At 67.6% G+C, this 15172-nt stretch overlaps 1 protein-coding gene across 2 annotated transcripts in view; it reads left to right on the forward strand.

Annotated features, from left to right (window-relative positions):
• Positions 1-14701, forward strand: part of PLXNB3 (plexin B3) — a 15791-nt gene extending 1090 nt beyond the window's left edge. Inside the window, exons 2-36 of one of the 2 annotated variants that reach the window (XM_025862908.2) lie at positions 368-472; positions 1915-2955; positions 3525-3704; positions 4347-4475; positions 4558-4658; positions 5156-5285; positions 5450-5606; positions 5702-5810; positions 5890-6004; positions 6112-6237; positions 6325-6441; positions 6744-6837; positions 6921-7090; positions 7302-7453; positions 7754-7859; positions 8314-8444; positions 8701-8877; positions 8988-9183; positions 9313-9552; positions 9639-9800; positions 9895-10046; positions 10177-10277; positions 10357-10595; positions 10702-10880; positions 11186-11252; positions 11445-11772; positions 11959-12062; positions 12152-12245; positions 12559-12737; positions 12901-13061; positions 13253-13400; positions 13580-13644; positions 13712-13787; positions 13905-13979; positions 14279-14701. In XM_025862908.2, the coding sequence (XP_025718693.1) occupies positions 1924-2955; positions 3525-3704; positions 4347-4475; positions 4558-4658; positions 5156-5285; positions 5450-5606; positions 5702-5810; positions 5890-6004; positions 6112-6237; positions 6325-6441; positions 6744-6837; positions 6921-7090; positions 7302-7453; positions 7754-7859; positions 8314-8444; positions 8701-8877; positions 8988-9183; positions 9313-9552; positions 9639-9800; positions 9895-10046; positions 10177-10277; positions 10357-10595; positions 10702-10880; positions 11186-11252; positions 11445-11772; positions 11959-12062; positions 12152-12245; positions 12559-12737; positions 12901-13061; positions 13253-13400; positions 13580-13644; positions 13712-13787; positions 13905-13979; positions 14279-14383 (5697 nt within the window). In that variant the 5' untranslated portion in view covers positions 368-472; positions 1915-1923 and the 3' untranslated portion in view covers positions 14384-14701. The remainder of the gene's footprint in view (positions 1-367; positions 473-1914; positions 2956-3524; positions 3705-4346; positions 4476-4557; positions 4659-5155; positions 5286-5449; positions 5607-5701; positions 5811-5889; positions 6005-6111; positions 6238-6324; positions 6442-6743; positions 6838-6920; positions 7091-7301; positions 7454-7753; positions 7860-8313; positions 8445-8700; positions 8878-8987; positions 9184-9312; positions 9553-9638; positions 9801-9894; positions 10047-10176; positions 10278-10356; positions 10596-10701; positions 10881-11185; positions 11253-11444; positions 11773-11958; positions 12063-12151; positions 12246-12558; positions 12738-12900; positions 13062-13252; positions 13401-13579; positions 13645-13711; positions 13788-13904; positions 13980-14278) is intronic. The other variant, XM_073887916.1, reaches the window with a different exon arrangement.
• The last annotated feature ends 471 nt before the right edge of the window (positions 14702-15172 follow it).

Below are 15172 nucleotides of genomic sequence, written 5' to 3' on the forward strand. Positions count from 1 at the left end.
CACAGAGAGGAGCCGGCTGGCTGGCACGGGGTGGCAGTGGGGTGGGGCTGGCTGTGTGGGTCTCATTTTTCTGGCTGAAAGAAACCGTGTCCTTTGTCCCCAGGTCCCAGGGGGTGTCTCTCTGGGGGTGGGGGGTGGCAGGGAGCCCCCTGGCCAGAAGAGCCCGGGTGGGGGTACGAGCACCAGATAGCGAGTCCCTGGCCCGGGCCTGCGGACAGAGAGGACATTGTTGGGGTGGAGGCAGGGCTGTCGACAAAGCTGCCAGCTGTGGTGGAGCCCAGCCGCCAGGCCCTTGGCCCCCTGCCCCCCGCCCCCGGCCTCCCTCCTCCCCAGGCCGCCAAGCCTCAACGGTGTCCCTCCCACTCAGGACAATGCCCCCCACAGCCGTCTTGTGCCCGTCACCACTGCCCTGGGCCGGCTGAACGCGTGTCGCACTGCCCAGGAGACCCATCCGTTACTCCCTTCCGAGGCGGTAAGTGCCCGGGGCCCCTGTCCGCAGAGATGTCCCCGGGAGGGCAAGGCAAGGCAGGCCGAGCAGTCCAGGGGAGCCTGGGCCTCGAGGCCCCAGATGCTGTCCCTCTACGCCCTCAGCCACACGCCCCAGACATGGCCGCCGATATCCCGGGTCTAGAGGAAATGCCCCTGTCCCCAAGCCAGGCCTGACCTTCCTGTCTGTGTTCCTGAGATAAGGGGCTTGGGGCCCTTCCTCGGGGCTCGGCCTCCAGCTGGCACGCCCGCCAGGGCCCGGCCTTGTGTCTCTGCTGCCAAGCTGCAGGGCACTGGGTGACAGCGGGCCTGCTCCTGGCTGGCATGTGCCACGTGCTCAGCTGTGCAGGACCCTAGCTCAACTGAGGGCCTGGCTTCTGTCCCCTTCTCTGTGGTTCCTGTGCCCAGGAGCTCTGTCCGGCGTGGGGTCTCTTTCTGTGCCTCTCTCGCCTGATCACCTCGGCAGCCAGCTGGGAGGTGGGGTGGAGGGCATGCAGCAGGGGCCCCGCTCAAGCCTTCTCTGGAGGCTTGGGGTCCCCACCTGGCCCACGGCAGATACCGTTAGTCTGAGCTCTGAATGGCTGCACGGGTGTAGGTGGGGGTGCCCGTGCCTTGCTCCCTCCCCCTGACCGCCCTCTCTTCAGTCAGGCTCCCCCCTCTCTTTTCTCTCACGCCTCCCCGTTAACACCGCCAGGGGCTGGGGCCCACAGGCCAGGGAACAGGCCTCCCCCTCCCCCCCCACCTCGCGTTGTCTCTTGGTGCCCCCCCCCGCCACCGTGTCCCCCAGCCCCCACGCTCTCTGGCCCTCGGGTCTCCGCCAGTCCCTGCTCTGACCAGCTCCCAGCCCTCTGCAGCCGGCCCTGTACTCCTCTGCCCTGCAGTTCTCTGGCTGCCTCAGTTTCTCCCTGGCTCTCTCTCCCTCCCCGGCACTCCTTCTCCCCTCTGGCAGGGGTCCCTCTCTACAGCTGGCCCTGCCTCCCCCATATCCCCCGACCAGTACGCCCTGCTTCTCCCCTGCACTGCCCTCCTCTCCTGCCCTTTCCTGTCTCTGTCATTCATTCGGAGCCCTGCTGTTCGCATTCCCCTGGCTCTTCATGATCTGCCCCCTCCTTCAACAATCTAGACGCATAAAAAGTAGGAGATGAAAGCAATTCTTTCCTGGGGCACACATGTGTGCCCCCCACCCGCCTTCTCCCCGCGCCTTGGATACTCTCTCTCTCTGCTTCTCTCCGTCTCCCTCTGTCTCTGCCTCTCTCCTCTCCCTCTCTTTCTCATCTGTCGCTCTTCTGGATTCTTCCCTCCCTCCCTCCCTCCTTCCTTCCCTCCCTCCGGTGCTCTCTCTCCACCCCTCTTCCCTGGGGCCTTTCTCCGCCCTGACGCTGCGGGCCTCATTTGGCTCTGCCCCCCTCCCGGCCCCCCCCCCACCAGGTGCCCGTGATGGCTGCCCGGCGCCCCTTCAGCCCCCGCCTCCTGCCCGTGCTGCTGCTGTACCTGCCGCTGCCCCTGACTCGGGCCCGTCCCTTCTCTGCCCCCAACACCACCTTCAACCACTTGGCGCTGGCTCCGGGCCGCGGCACGCTCTACGTCGGGGCGGTGAACCGCCTCTTCCAGCTCAGCCCTGAGCTGCAGCTCGAGGCCGTGGCCGTCACCGGCCCCGTCTTCGACAGTCCCGACTGCGTGCCCTTCCGCGACCCGGCCGATTGCCCGCAGGCCCGGCTCACCGACAACACCAATCAGCTGCTGCTGGTGAGCAGCCGGGCCCAGGAGCTTGTGGCCTGCGGGCAGGCGCGCCAGGGCGTGTGCGAGAAGCGCGGCCTCGAGGACGTGGCGCAGGTGCTGTACCAGGCCGAGGACCCGGGGGACGGGCAGTTTGTGGCCGCCAATGCCCCAGGGGTTGCCACGGTGGGCCTGGTGGTGCAGGCGCCGGGCCGGGACCTCCTGCTGGTGGCCAGAGGCCTGGCGGGCAAGCTGTCAGGCGGGGTGCCGCCCCTGACCGTGCGCCAGCTGGCCGGGCCGCAGCCCTTCTCCAGCGAGGGCCTGGGCCGCCTGGTGGTGGGCGACTTCTCCGACTACAACAACAGCTACGTGGGGGCCTTCGCCAACGCCCGCTCGGCCTACTTCGTCTTCCGCCGCCGCGGGGCCCGGGCGCAGGCCGAGTACCGCTCGTATGTGGCCCGCGTCTGTCTGGGGGACGCCAACCTTTACTCCTACGTGGAGGTGCCCCTCACCTGCCTGGGCCAGGGCCTCATCCAGGCTGCCTTCCTCACGCCAAGTACGCTGCTGGCGGCGTTCGCCGCAGGCCCCGGCGGGGCCCGGGCGGCGCTGTGTGCCTTTCCGCTGGCCGAGCTGGATGGGAGCATGGAGCACGCCCGGCGCCTGTGCTACACGGCTGGCGGCCGGGGCCCCGGCGGCCTGGAGGAAGCCACCGTGGAGTACGGAGTCACGTCCCGCTGCGTTGCCCTGCCCGCCGTGAGTGGCCCCTCTCACCCTCCGCTTGGCTCCTGCCGGCTCGCGCGCTCTCTCTCTCTCTCTCTCTGTCTCTCTCTGTCTCTCTGTCTCTCTGTCTCTCTGTCTCTCTGTCTCTTTCTCTGTCTCTCTGTCTCTCTCTCTGTCTCTCTGTCTCTCTGTCTCTCTCTCTCTGTCTCTCTCTCTCTCTGTCTCTCTCTCGGCCAGCCTGGCCTGCCTCTCTGGCCCCGGCCCTCCGCACTGTGTCTCAGGCCGAGGCAGGGACTGCCACATGTTAGTCCCGGGCTGTGGGCGGCTGGGCGCTGTCGCGTGGCAGTCGCCCGTGCCCTCCTGCCTAGGGGATGTCGAGGAGGGGCCCAGCTCCTAGGGGCTCTCGGCCCGCTTCTTTTGGTCTTTCTTCCTCTGAAGTGTCAGCTAGTCCCGCCATGGGGCTGGGGGGGGCCCCCGACCACTCTGCCCTGGGGTCCCCCTGGGCTCCCCGGCCCTGCCCTGCAGCCTTGACTCCCTCTGGGCCCCGGGAAGTCACCTCCTGCCTCTTGCCGGGATTGATTCTCCCCTCCCGGGCCGCGCAGGACTCCCCGGAGTCATACCCCTGCGGCGATGAGCACACCCCCAGCCCCATTGCCGGCCGCCAGCCCCTGGAGGCCAAGCCTGTGCTGCAGCTCGGGCAGCCCATCAGCGCCGTGGCAGGCCTCCAGGCAGACGGGCACACGATCGTCTTCCTGGGGGACACCCAGGGTCAGCTGCATAAGGTGAGGTGAGGGGGCTGCCCTGGTCCCGGACCCCTGACACCAAGGCCTCTACCCTGCTGGGCTGAGGCCCTGGCTTACTGGCTTGACTGGGTGTGGCCCGGCCCCGCTGCGACTCGGGGACGCCGCAGGTACCTTCCATGTGGCTGGCCGGGTGCCACCTCCTGGGGGCTCCTAGTTGCATGAGTTGGGATGACTGCCCAGGAGGCTCCTGGGCAGCCCCAGTCTCTCCAGCCAATGGCGGAAGCCGACGGTCAAGGTGGACAGGGAGGGATGCCATGGGGTAGGGGTGGGCAGTGCCTGGTCCCCAGAGCCAGCCTGGCCCCAGAAGTCTCTCTGAGGCAAAGTCCGGCCTCCTCCTGACCTGTTCGTCTCCCTGCGGCTGCCCTTCTGGCCCTGGCACCAAGGCCCGTACCCAGAGTGGCTGGGTGATGGTGAATGGGGGAGGGGAGGTGAGCAGAGCAGGAGGCCCAGGGGCCTGCGCCACCGTCCGTGGCGTGGCCCGGCCTCCCTGGTCCAGCAGGAAGGAGAGCTGGCTGTGTGAGACAGGATGCTCCCTGGTAGCCCCAACCAAGAGGAGGGCACATGCCCTGAACGGTCGGCCTGTGGCCATCTTGAGAGCAGGCCTTGTCGTCGTCCCTCCAGGTCTTTCTCAATGGCTCCCAAGGCCAGGTGTACCACTCCCAGCAAGTGGGGCCTCTGGGCTCGGCCATCAGCCCAGACCTGCTGGTGGACAGCAGTGGCAGCCACCTCTATGTCCTGACTGCCCAGCAGGTGAGGCTTGTCACCGGGGGTGGGGGGCACACAAGGCCCGAGTCCCTGCACCCACTACCTCTGTCCCTCACTGACCATCCAGGTGGACCGGGTCCCCGTGGCAGCCTGCCCCCAGTTCCCTGACTGTACCAGCTGCCTTCAGGCCCGGGACCCACTGTGTGGCTGGTGCGTCCTCCAGGGCAGGTGAGCACAGGGCCTGTGCCCAGACTTGGGCCAACAGGTAGCATGTGCAGGGAGGGCGGCCCTGGAAGCAGCCCTGGGCCTGCCATGAGGCCAGCTCGGCTTCCTGAGGTGGAGGTGCAGGGCCTCCGTGGAGGCCCTCCATCCCGCGCCTCGCGGCCCAAGCTGCTCTCTTCTCATTTCCCAGCCCCACCCCCAGGCAGGCCTCTGTCGCCTCTCCCAGGTGTTCCCCGGCCCACCTCAGCTCCAGGAACCCCTTATGGCAACCCTCCCCTCTGCAGCACTGTCAAGGCCAAAGCCCGCACATCGGCCACGAAGCCCTGTCTGCTTGACCCCTTCCGCTTGAGCACAGTCCCTTTCCGTTCCCCCCCCCCCCCCCCCCCCCCCCCCCCCGCCTCCGCTCACGCGCTCCGGCTGGGCCTTCCTCCCAGCCCTCTTGCCACCCATCACCTGGGGAGCCCGAGACCCACCTGGTGACCCAGTGGGCCCCTGCCCCACAGGTGTACCCGCAAGGGCCAATGTGGGCGGGCCGCCCAGGCCAACCAGTGGCTGTGGAGCTATGAGGACAGCCACTGCCCGCACGTGCAGAGCTTGCTGCCAGCCCAGCGGCCCCGCCAGGAGCCAGGCCAGGTAAGCTGCCTGCCCCTGCCTGTCTGTGGGGGCCACCCATCAGCTGCCCCCCGTCCTCTGCTCCCACCGCGCTCGGCCCGAGCTCCAGCTCCTTCGGTGAGAGGCACCGCTCCCCCCCTACCGAGAAGCCCCTGCCTGCTCTGTTTTCCTTGCATGTGTCCCAGGTCACCTTGTCTGTCCCCCGGCTGCCCACCCTGGCCATGGATGAATACTTCCATTGTGCCTTTGGGGACTATGACAGCTTGGCTCACGTGGAAGGTCCCCACATAGCCTGTGTCACCCCTCCCCAAGACCAGCTGCCGCTTAACCCTCCAGGCACAGGTGAGGGGCCCCTGGGGCAGGAGGCTGGGGGCCAGGGCAGGAGCCAGAGGGGCAGGAGCCCCGTGACCCGCCCTGCTGCCACCATCCCCTCCCAGACCACATCACCTTGCCCCTGGCTCTGATGTTTGAGGATGTGGCTGTGGCTGCCACCAACTTCTCCTTCTATGACTGCAGTGCTGTCCAGGCCTTGGAGGTGGCTGCCCCGTGAGTGCTGGGCCTGGCTGCTGGGTAGGGGTGGCGACCCCTGATGGTGCCCAGCCTGAGCAGCCCCCTGCCCCTCCAGGTGCCGCGCTTGTGTGGGCAGCCTCTGGCCGTGCCACTGGTGCCCCCAGAGCAGCCGCTGTGTGTACGGGGAGCACTGCCCAGAGGGCGAGGGCACCGTCTACAGTGCCCAGGAGGTGGGTGGGCCCCGCCCCCACCCCCCCTGCCGCCACAGACCCACCCCACGCTGGGCCCTGCCCAGGCCCCTCAACTTCTGAAGGGCTAAAGGGGCTCCTTTCCCCAGGTGGATGTCCAGGTGCGTGGCCCAGGGGCTTGTCCCCGGGTGGAGGGCCTGGCAGGTCCCCTCCTGGTGCCTGTGGGTTGGGAGAGCCGTCTGGCCCTGCATGTGCGGAACCTTCAGCATTTCGGAGTGAGCAGGGGATGGGGATGGTGGTGGGCGGGGGGGGGGGGGCATGGCGCTGACTGTGCCCGGGGTCCTGACACTGTCCACTCCCAGAGCCTGCCCGCCTCCTACCACTGCTGGCTGGAGCTGCCCGGAGAACTTCGAAGGCTGCCAGCCTCTCTGGAAGAGATGGCCGGGGACGTGGGCCTCATCTACTGCCAAGCCCAGGAGGTGCGCGGCCGCCCCATCCTCACCTGCCACCCGCTGCTTCCTGCAGCCCTCAGATGCCCCCCACACCCCTTGCCGCCCAGATTGTTCTAAGCCATCAGTGTCCTGTTGCCACTCACGAGGCAGGCAGGCCCCGGGCATGCAGCAGGAACATGGCACCCCCAGCCTGTGCCCTAAGGCTTGCAGCCTGGTGGGAGACGTGGGCACTGAACAAAGGCACCCATTCTGGGAGGAGTGTCCTGGAGGAGACAGGGGTCAGGGTTGTCCAGAGTTGGGCCCGGCCTGACCCCACCCTCCTCCTACAGTTCCGCCCCTCCACGGCCCAGCGGGAGCTCCCGGTGCCCATCTATGTCACCCGGGGCAAGGGTCAGCGGCTGGACAACGCCCATACTCTCCATGGTGAGCCTGGGGACGGCAGGGCACGTGGGACAAGGCATGTGGCAGAGGGGAGGTGCCTCAGCGCCCTGCCTGACCTTCCCTAGTGACCCTGTACGACTGCGCCGTGGGCCACCCTGACTGCAGCCGCTGCCAGGCAGCTAATGGGAGCCTGGGCTGCGTGTGGTGCAGCCATGGCCAGCCTACCTGTCGCTATGGTCCTCTGTGCCCCCCCGGGGCCGTGGAGCTGCTGTGTCCCACTCCCAGCATTGACACAGTGAGCCCCCAGCCCTCCCACCTCCTCCCCATCTGCCCTACCCCCCCCCGACCCCCGCTGTCCTAACCTCACCTGGGTCAGACCAGCCCTGCTCAGGCCCCCAGGCCCTAGCAGCTCTGTCCCGCCTCAGGCCGGTCGGCTGGTTGGGTACCCCCCACTGCAGAGTGGATGTGGGTTTGGGAGACTCCATCATCATCCTTCCCTGCTGCAGATCGAGCCCCTGACTGGGCCCCCCGAGGGCGGCTTGGCCCTCACCATCTGGGGCACCAACCTGGGCCGGGACTTTGCTGAGGTACAAGATGCAGTGAAGGTGGCTGGCCGCCCCTGCAGCCCTGAGCCCTCTCTCTACCGCACCTCTGCCCGGTGAGGCATCCGAGCTGCCGGGGGCTGAGGGACGCCCTCCCGGGGAAGACCCTCGGAGAGTGGCTACCCAGAGAGAAGGGGGGCTTGCAGCCAAGAAATGCGGGCCCAGGTCAGAAGCGCCAAAGGAAGACCAGCCAGGGGAGGGAGAGAGAGGGGAGCAGGCAGTGAGAGGGGTGGCGGCAGGGGCGGGGCGGGGGGGGGGAGGTTCTGGGCATTGGCTCGCGGGTGGCCCACGGCTCCCCCTGAAGATGCGTCTGGTCCATGGGAGCCCTGAGCAGCTCCTGGGCCTCCATTCCCCAGGATTGTGTGTGTGACATCCCCCGCCCCTAACGGCACCACAGGGCCAATCCAAGTAGCCATTAAGAATCGGCCACCAGGCATCTCAACCCAGCATTTCACCTACCAGGTCAGCGCCACCCCAGGGTGGTACCCATGCAGGGGATAGTGGAAGAGAGGGGCAGGAGGGAAACCTAGGTGACGTCCAGGAGGAACACCATGGGATCTGAGTGATCATCCCGGCCACCAAGTGGAGGACCGGCCGCCAGTGCAGCAGGCGGGGGGTGGGGGGTACTGAGGGAGAGCAGGGACACCTCCAGGCACTAGCCGAAGCCAGGAAGCCCCAGGTTGGCGATTGGATCTCAGGACGTAGGGCTTGGGGGGCCTGGGAGGTGTAAGCCGTGGCGGAGGAGGAGGCCGTCCCGAGGGGCAGAGGGCGCCAAGGGCAGCTGGGAGGCTTCCGGGAGGAGGGTGCGGTCAGCTGGGGCCCGCAGGATAAAGCCGCAGTGCCTGGGGACTGGGGCCTAGGTGAACAAGTGTCAGGCCAGGCTGCCATGGCTGCCCCAGCCTGCTCTGTCCCTCAGGACCCCATCCTGCTGAGCCTGAGTCCCCGGTGGGGCCCCCAGGCAGGGGGTACCCGGCTCACTATCCACGGGCAGCACCTCCAGACAGGAGGCAGCATCAAGGCCTTCGTGGGTGGACAGCCCTGTCCTATGTGAGTATCTCTCCTCCCGGTCCCAAGCTGCTGGCCGTCAGCTGGGGCTATCCCCTGGGGGCCTCGCTACCTCCTTGTGTACGTGGGGGCAGTGGACTCAGGGCTCCCTAAGGCCCCCACCAAAGTCCAAGAGAAATGGTCACTGTGCCCACCCTTAATGGTCTCTGCCCTCATTGAGGGGGGCAACTTGGGTCTCTGGTGAGGTAGCCAGGCCCAGGCTCGAGCCCAAGATGCCAGACCCCTCTCCACCCTGCAGCCGGGAGCCGGTGTGTCCTGAGGCCATTGTGTGCCACACCATGTCCCAGGCCAGCCCAGGAGAAGCTGTGGTTCGAGTGGTCTTCGGCCACGCCCAGCGCACGCTGCTCACCAGCCCCTTCCGGTACACTGCCAACCCGCAGCTCGCGGCGGCGGAGCCCAGCGTCAGCTTCCGGGGGTGAGGACCTCGTCCGCGGCACGCAGCCTCGGCTCCGGCCGGGGATGTGGGGCTGGCCCGGGCCACCCGCCGCCCCCCACCCGCCGCGGCTAACTACTGTCCTGACATAGGGGCGGGCGGCTGATCCGCGTCAGGGGCACGGGCCTGGACGTGGCGGAGCGGCCCTTGCTGTCTGTGTGGCTGGAGGCCAAGGCGGAGGTGCAGGCGGCAGGGGCCCAGCCCCAGGACCCGACCCTGAGGAGGAGCTGTGGGGCCCCCGCTGCGGCCCCCCAGGCTTGTATCCAGCTCGAGGGGGGCTTGCTGCAGGTGTGCACCCCACCGGCAGGTGGCAGGGCTGCTCTTGCCCAGTGGGCCGGGGGATAGGTGGGGGGGAGCCACTTTGCCCCCTGGGAGCGAGCCAAGAAGCCCCAGCTCACCCCTCCTTGTCCCTCGCAGTGCTCCACCGTCTGTTCTGTCAACTCGTCCAGCCTCCTCCTGTGTCAGAGCCCCGCTGTGCCAGATGGGGCGCACCCCCGGCGGGTCTTCTTCAGCCTGGACGGCGTCCACGTAGACTTTGCCAGCGCCAGTGGGGGCCAGGACTTCCTGTACCAGCCCAACCCCCGTCTGGCCCCCCTCAGCCGCGAGGAGCCCACCCGCCCCTACCGCCTCAAGCCGGGCAATGTCCTGGACGTGGAGGTGAGGGCGTCCTGCGGGCCGGCTCTGTGCAGGGACCGCGGGCATGGGCCGGGCGCCCCGGCTCAGGCCCCTGGTCTCTCTCCCAGGGCCAGGGCCTCAACCTGGGCATCAGCAAGGAGGAAGTGCGCGTGCACATCGGCGATGGCGAGTGCCTGGTGAAGACACTCACGCTCACCCACCTGTACTGCGAGCCACCCTCCCGGGCCCCGCAGCCCGCAAATGGCTCCGGTACCCTGCCACAGTTCGTGGTGAGGCGGGGCTCCGGGCGCAGAGGGGGCTGGGCAGCCAGGGCCCTGAAGGCCCGCACTCAGGAACCCTGACCGCCCCCCCCCCCACCATCAGGTTCAGATGGGCAACGTGCGCCTGGCCCTGGGCCCCGTCCAGTATGAGACTGAGCCCGCTCTGTCCGCCTTCCCCGTGGAGGCCCAAGCGGGCCTGGGTATGGGCGCTGCCGTGCTGATCGCCGCCGTGCTCCTCCTCACCCTCATGTACAGGTGGGAGGCTCCTCCCCGTCATGCACGCGCCTGCGCAAACTTCCCACCGCGCTTTCCGAAAGGCTTGGTGGCCTCGGGGCCCTGGCCGGCGCGGGCCTGTGGCTCACACCTGGTCCCCCCGGGGCTGCAGGCACAAGAGCAAGCAGGCCCTGCGCGACTATCAGAAGGTTCTGGTGCAGCTGGAGAACCTGGAGATTGGTGTGGGCGACCAGTGCCGCAAGGAGTTCACAGGTGGGGAGAGGGCGGTGGGGAGGGGCACAGAGGGCCCACCTGGGCCTGAGCCCACACCTTGGTGGCTCCTGGCCTGCAGACCTGATGACCGAGATGACCGACCTCAGCAGCGACCTGGAGGCCAGTGGGATCCCCTTCCTGGACTACCACACCTACGCCGAGCGAGTCTTCTTCCCAGGGCATGGCGGCGGCCCACGGCAGCCAGCACTCGAGGGGTCTGGGGAGGAGGGCCGCCGTGGCCCCGTGCGCCAGGGCCTCACGCAGCTCTCCAACCTGCTCAACAGCAAGCTCTTCCTCCTCACAGTGAGGGCTGTGCGGGTGGGCGGGCCTCGAGGGGCGGGGAAGTGGGGCTGGGCGCGGGCTGGGCCGGGCAGCAGGTACGGGCACGAAGGTGGGACGATGTGTGGGACGCCCCTGCCCCCAGCTCATCCACACCCTGGAGGAGCAGCCCGGCTTCTCCCAGCGGGACCGCTGCCACGTGGCTTCTCTGCTGTCTCTGGCACTGCACGGCAAGCTCGAGTACCTGACTGACATCATGAGGACGCTGCTGAGTGACCTGGCCGCCCATTACGTGCACAAGAACCCCAAGCTCATGCTGCGCAGGTCGGCTTGGGCCGGACCACGGGCCCGGAAGCAGGGGTGGTGGCTCCCCGCTGAGCCACACCCCACCCTCCCCCACCCCGGCCCGGTCCTGGGGTGGGCAGGGCCAGGAACGCCCAGGAGGTGGGCTAGGACAGAAGCCACTGGGAGGGAAGCGGACGGGCCTCTTTCCCAGGGACGTGGGCACGAAGGGCTGACAGGTGGAAAAGCTCTGCCTTCCCTTGTTTGCCCAGCTCAGCCCGGTGCCAGGGGGGTGGGGGGTGGGGCCTGCAGCAACACCTCTCTGACCTGGGGCCCGCTCCCTGCAGGACAGAGACCATGGTGGAGAAGCTGCTGACCAACTGGCTGTCCATCTGTCTCTATGCCTTCCTGAAGGTGAGGGGCACCCTGGCTGACGCCTTCTCCCCTCGCCTCATTTCAAGGCTGCTGCCTGGGGCCTCACCGACCCAGGCGCGCATTTCCCCGGGGCCCTGGGGTACGAGGCGTGGGAACGGGCAGGGCTGGGGGTGGCGCCGAGGCCGGCTGTCTTCGTCCTCCCTCCGCACAGCTGACTGCCCCTCCCTGCAGGAGGTGGCTGGTGAGCCGCTGTACATGCTCCTCCGGGCCATACAGTACCAGGTGGACAAGGGCCCCGTGGATGCCGTGACTGGCAAGGCAAAACGGACCCTGAACGACAGCCGCCTGCTTCGGGAGGACGTGGAGTTCCGGCCCCTGACGCTGATGGTGCTGGTGGGCCCCAGGGCCGGCGGGGCGGCGGGGAGCAGTGCTGCGCAGCGCGTGCCCGCGCGGGTGCTCGACACAGACACTATCACCCAGGTCAAAGAGAAGGTGTTGGACCAAGTCTACAAGGGCACCCCCTTCTCCCAGAGGCCCTCAGTGCACACCCTAGATCTTGGTGAGAGAACCAACCACCCGTCCCTGCACGGGGCTGTCCCCACCCGGAGATGCTCAGCCCTGCGCTGCTCCACGCGGTGGGCGGCGGGCGGGGCGGGGCGGCTCCGGCCTTGTCACCCTGAACGCACGACCAGTGCAGACTCGGGGGACAGGCTGCAGGCTAATCGGCTTCACTGGGTGTCCCCAGAGTGGCGCTCGGGCCTTGCTGGCCACCTAACCCTGTCAGATGAGGACCTGACCTCGGTGACCCAGAACCACTGGAAGCGACTCAACACCCTACAGCACTACAAGGTGCCAGGCTGACAGGGGCTGGGGGGGGCGGGCTCCCACCTCTGGGTCGGCCAGGGAAGGAGCCCAGCCTCCATTCACCTTCCCGCCAGGTCCCGGATGGAGCCACCGTGGGGCTCATCCCCCAGCTGCACAACGGAGGTGCCGTCTCCCAGAGCCTGGCCCAGAACTGCCCCTTGGGGGAGAGTGAGTCCTCTGGCCCCAGAGCTGGAAGTGGGCAGGCAGGAGTCCCGGGCACGCCGTGTGCCTCGCCTGGGTGTCCCCGACACCTTGCCAGGGGGCGAGCCCAACCTCTAGGCTGGGCCAAGGACCTGGGGCGGATGAGGCCAGCAGCTCGTCCTGGTAGGGGAGCTCTGGGACCATGGGGGGGGGTGGGCTGAGCTCTTTTCCCCTGCCTTCCTCGGCGCCCGCCACCCTGCCCCGTGGCCAGGTGTCCCCAGCCAGTGGTGTGGGATAGGGCACCGGGGCGCAGCCTGAGGCCAGACTCCTGGGCCCTCAGACATTCCCATGCTGGAGGATGCTGAGGAGGGTGGGGTCCGCCTCTGGCACCTGGTGAAAGCCTCTGACGAGCCGGAGGGAGCGAAGGCGCGGCGCAGCAGCCTGAGGGAGCGCGAGCGCGAGCGGGCGCGGGCCAAGGCGATTCCGGAGATCTACCTCACCCGCCTGCTCTCCATGAAGGTCGGTGTGGCTGGGGGGCTAGGCCCCTGACTGAGCCGGGGGGGGGGGGGGGGGGCGTGGTCCTGGGAGCTAGAGAGGTGGCCTGACCCCCTGCCGGGGACCGGCCCTGGCCCACACCTGCCTCCCACACAGACCGTCCCCCCCGTCCCCCCCCGCCTTCCAGGGCACGCTGCAGAAGTTCGTGGATGACACCTTCCAGGCCATTCTCAGCGTGAACAGGCCCGTGCCCATTGCCGTCAAGTACCTGTTTGACTTCCTGGACGAGCTGGCCGAGAAGCATGGCATCGAAGACCCGGAGACCTTGCACATCTGGAAGACGAACAGGTACGTCGCCTGCTGGCCCCCAGCCCATGCAGATGGGACGTGGAGTCGCAGAGGGGTAAGGGCATGGCCCACGAACCCAAGCTTGGTGGCATCCACCCTGCATTTCTGACACGGACCCGCAAGACAGCTCCCTGGGGAACTCAGGTCTGGGGCCCAGGCCAACGGTGCCCATGGCTGGTCTGTGTCCCCAGCCTGCTGTTGCGGTTCTGGGTGAACGCCCTGAAGAACCCACGGCTCATCTTTGACGTGCGGGTGTCAGACAACGTGGACGCCATCCTCGCCGTCATTGCCCAAACCTTCATTGACTCCTGCACTGTCTCAGAGCATAAAGTGGGCAGGGTAAGGAGTGAGGACGAGGGGCTCCCGGGGTAAGCCATGGAGGCTCAGCAAGGAGCCCTGAGTGGGGCTGGGAGGGGTGGTGCATAACGGGGGCCAGGGGGTGCATTCAGGGTGACAGGGCCGGAGCTCCCCCCCGCCCCGCCCGCCTCCCCGCTCAGGCCCACTCCTACCCGGAGCAGGATTCCCCAGTGAACAAACTGCTCTATGCCCGGGAGATCCCTCGCTACAAGCAGATGGTGGAGAGGTAGGTGTTGGGGCATCAGGGCTGGGGGGTGGCGGCTGCCTGGCCCTAACTGTGTCTCCTCTGCCAGATACTACTCCGACATTCGCCAGAGCTCTCCCGCCAGCTATCAGGAGATGAACTCGGCTCTGGCCGAGCTCTCTGGGGTGAGGCACGGCCCAGGGGGCACACCCCTCCACCTTTGGGTGGGTGCAGGGGGGAGGGGGGAGGGTTGGGGTTTAAGGTCCAGGCTGGAGCCTCACCCCTCCATGCGTGGTCCCCAGAACTACACCTCTGCTCCCCACTGCCTGGAAGCTCTGCAAGAACTCTACAACCACATCCACAGGTATTATGACCAGGTGAGGCCCAGGGTCCTCCGGGGGGGGGGGGGGGAGGGGCACGCCCCCAGAGCCCAGAGGGAGGCCCCGGGAATCTCCCTGGGGATGGAAGGAGGTGTCTAGGCCAATCTGGGCAAGAGGGGAGGAAGGGCCCAGTTTGGGGAAGAGGCGTGGCTTCTGTGCAGATGCCTCAGGGAGGCCTGGGGCGGCCCCTGCCGGATCCCCAAGCCGCTGCTGAGATGGACTCAGGGCTGGGGGGCCCTGGGCTAATGGGCAGAGGGCAGAGGCCTCAAGCGAGGCGCCCTCCTCTGCTCTGGCAGATCATCAGCGCCCTGGAGGAGGACCCTGTGGGTCAGAAGATGCAGCTGGCCTGCCGTCTGCAGCAGGTAGCAGCCCTGGTGGAGAACAAGGTGACTGACCTGTGAGCTTGGGCCCTCGCGGACGCCCAAGGCCCGCCAGCCTGGAGAGGAGCAAGCAGGACCTCCCACCGCAGTGCCTTAGGACCCCTGGAGGGAGACAGCAACTGAGGAGGGGCCGGCGGAGAGCGGAAGGGGGTTGTGCCCACCGAGGGGCTCCCTGCCGCCTCCCACCCACCGGCCCTTCGCCCGGCTGTTCCCCTACCTGGGCTTCTTTCTAATTTATAGTAGTCCTCACCTCTTCCCCTCCACCTCCCCCACAGTATTTATTTGCTTGCTGGAGAATCACATCTGGAAATAAAATAGAAAAACATCTTTTTAGAAAAAGTCCAATCCCAGCCCCTGCCTTTCCCCGCGAGTCTACTCAGTGCTCCCTTGCTTGGCCCTCCCCTTGGCCCCATGGCTGTGACCTCTGCCTGAGAAAGAGGGATCGTCAGGCACCCCCAGGCCATGCTCTCTCTCCCTCGCCTCCCCTCTGCCCACCCTTCCCTACCAGTTCTTTCCCGGCCCAGGGAAACAGGACCAAGTGTCTCCCATCTTGGGCTAACCACAGTCACTGCCGAGCCCCCTTTGCTTCTTTCGGACTCCCTGACAGTCCCCAGCTGGACTCCCGACTCCACACGTGTCCCCCTCTGTTCCCTCCTGGTCGCAGCCAGAGTGATCTTTCTAAAGAGCAAAAGTGCCCCTCAGCCTCCACGGCAATCTCACACTAGTGCCCACACACACTAGTGCCCACGGGCTCCGGGTAGGACCCTTAGCTGCCCAAGGCCTTCCCGCCTCTCTCCCACCCCCAGCCAC

Source organism: Callorhinus ursinus, unplaced genomic scaffold (assembly GCF_003265705.2).
Source record: "Callorhinus ursinus isolate GAN/ISIS: 27379988/994484 unplaced genomic scaffold, GSC_fseal_2.0 scaffold84, whole genome shotgun sequence".
In the NCBI taxonomy this organism is placed as follows: domain Eukaryota; kingdom Metazoa; phylum Chordata; class Mammalia; order Carnivora; family Otariidae; genus Callorhinus; species Callorhinus ursinus.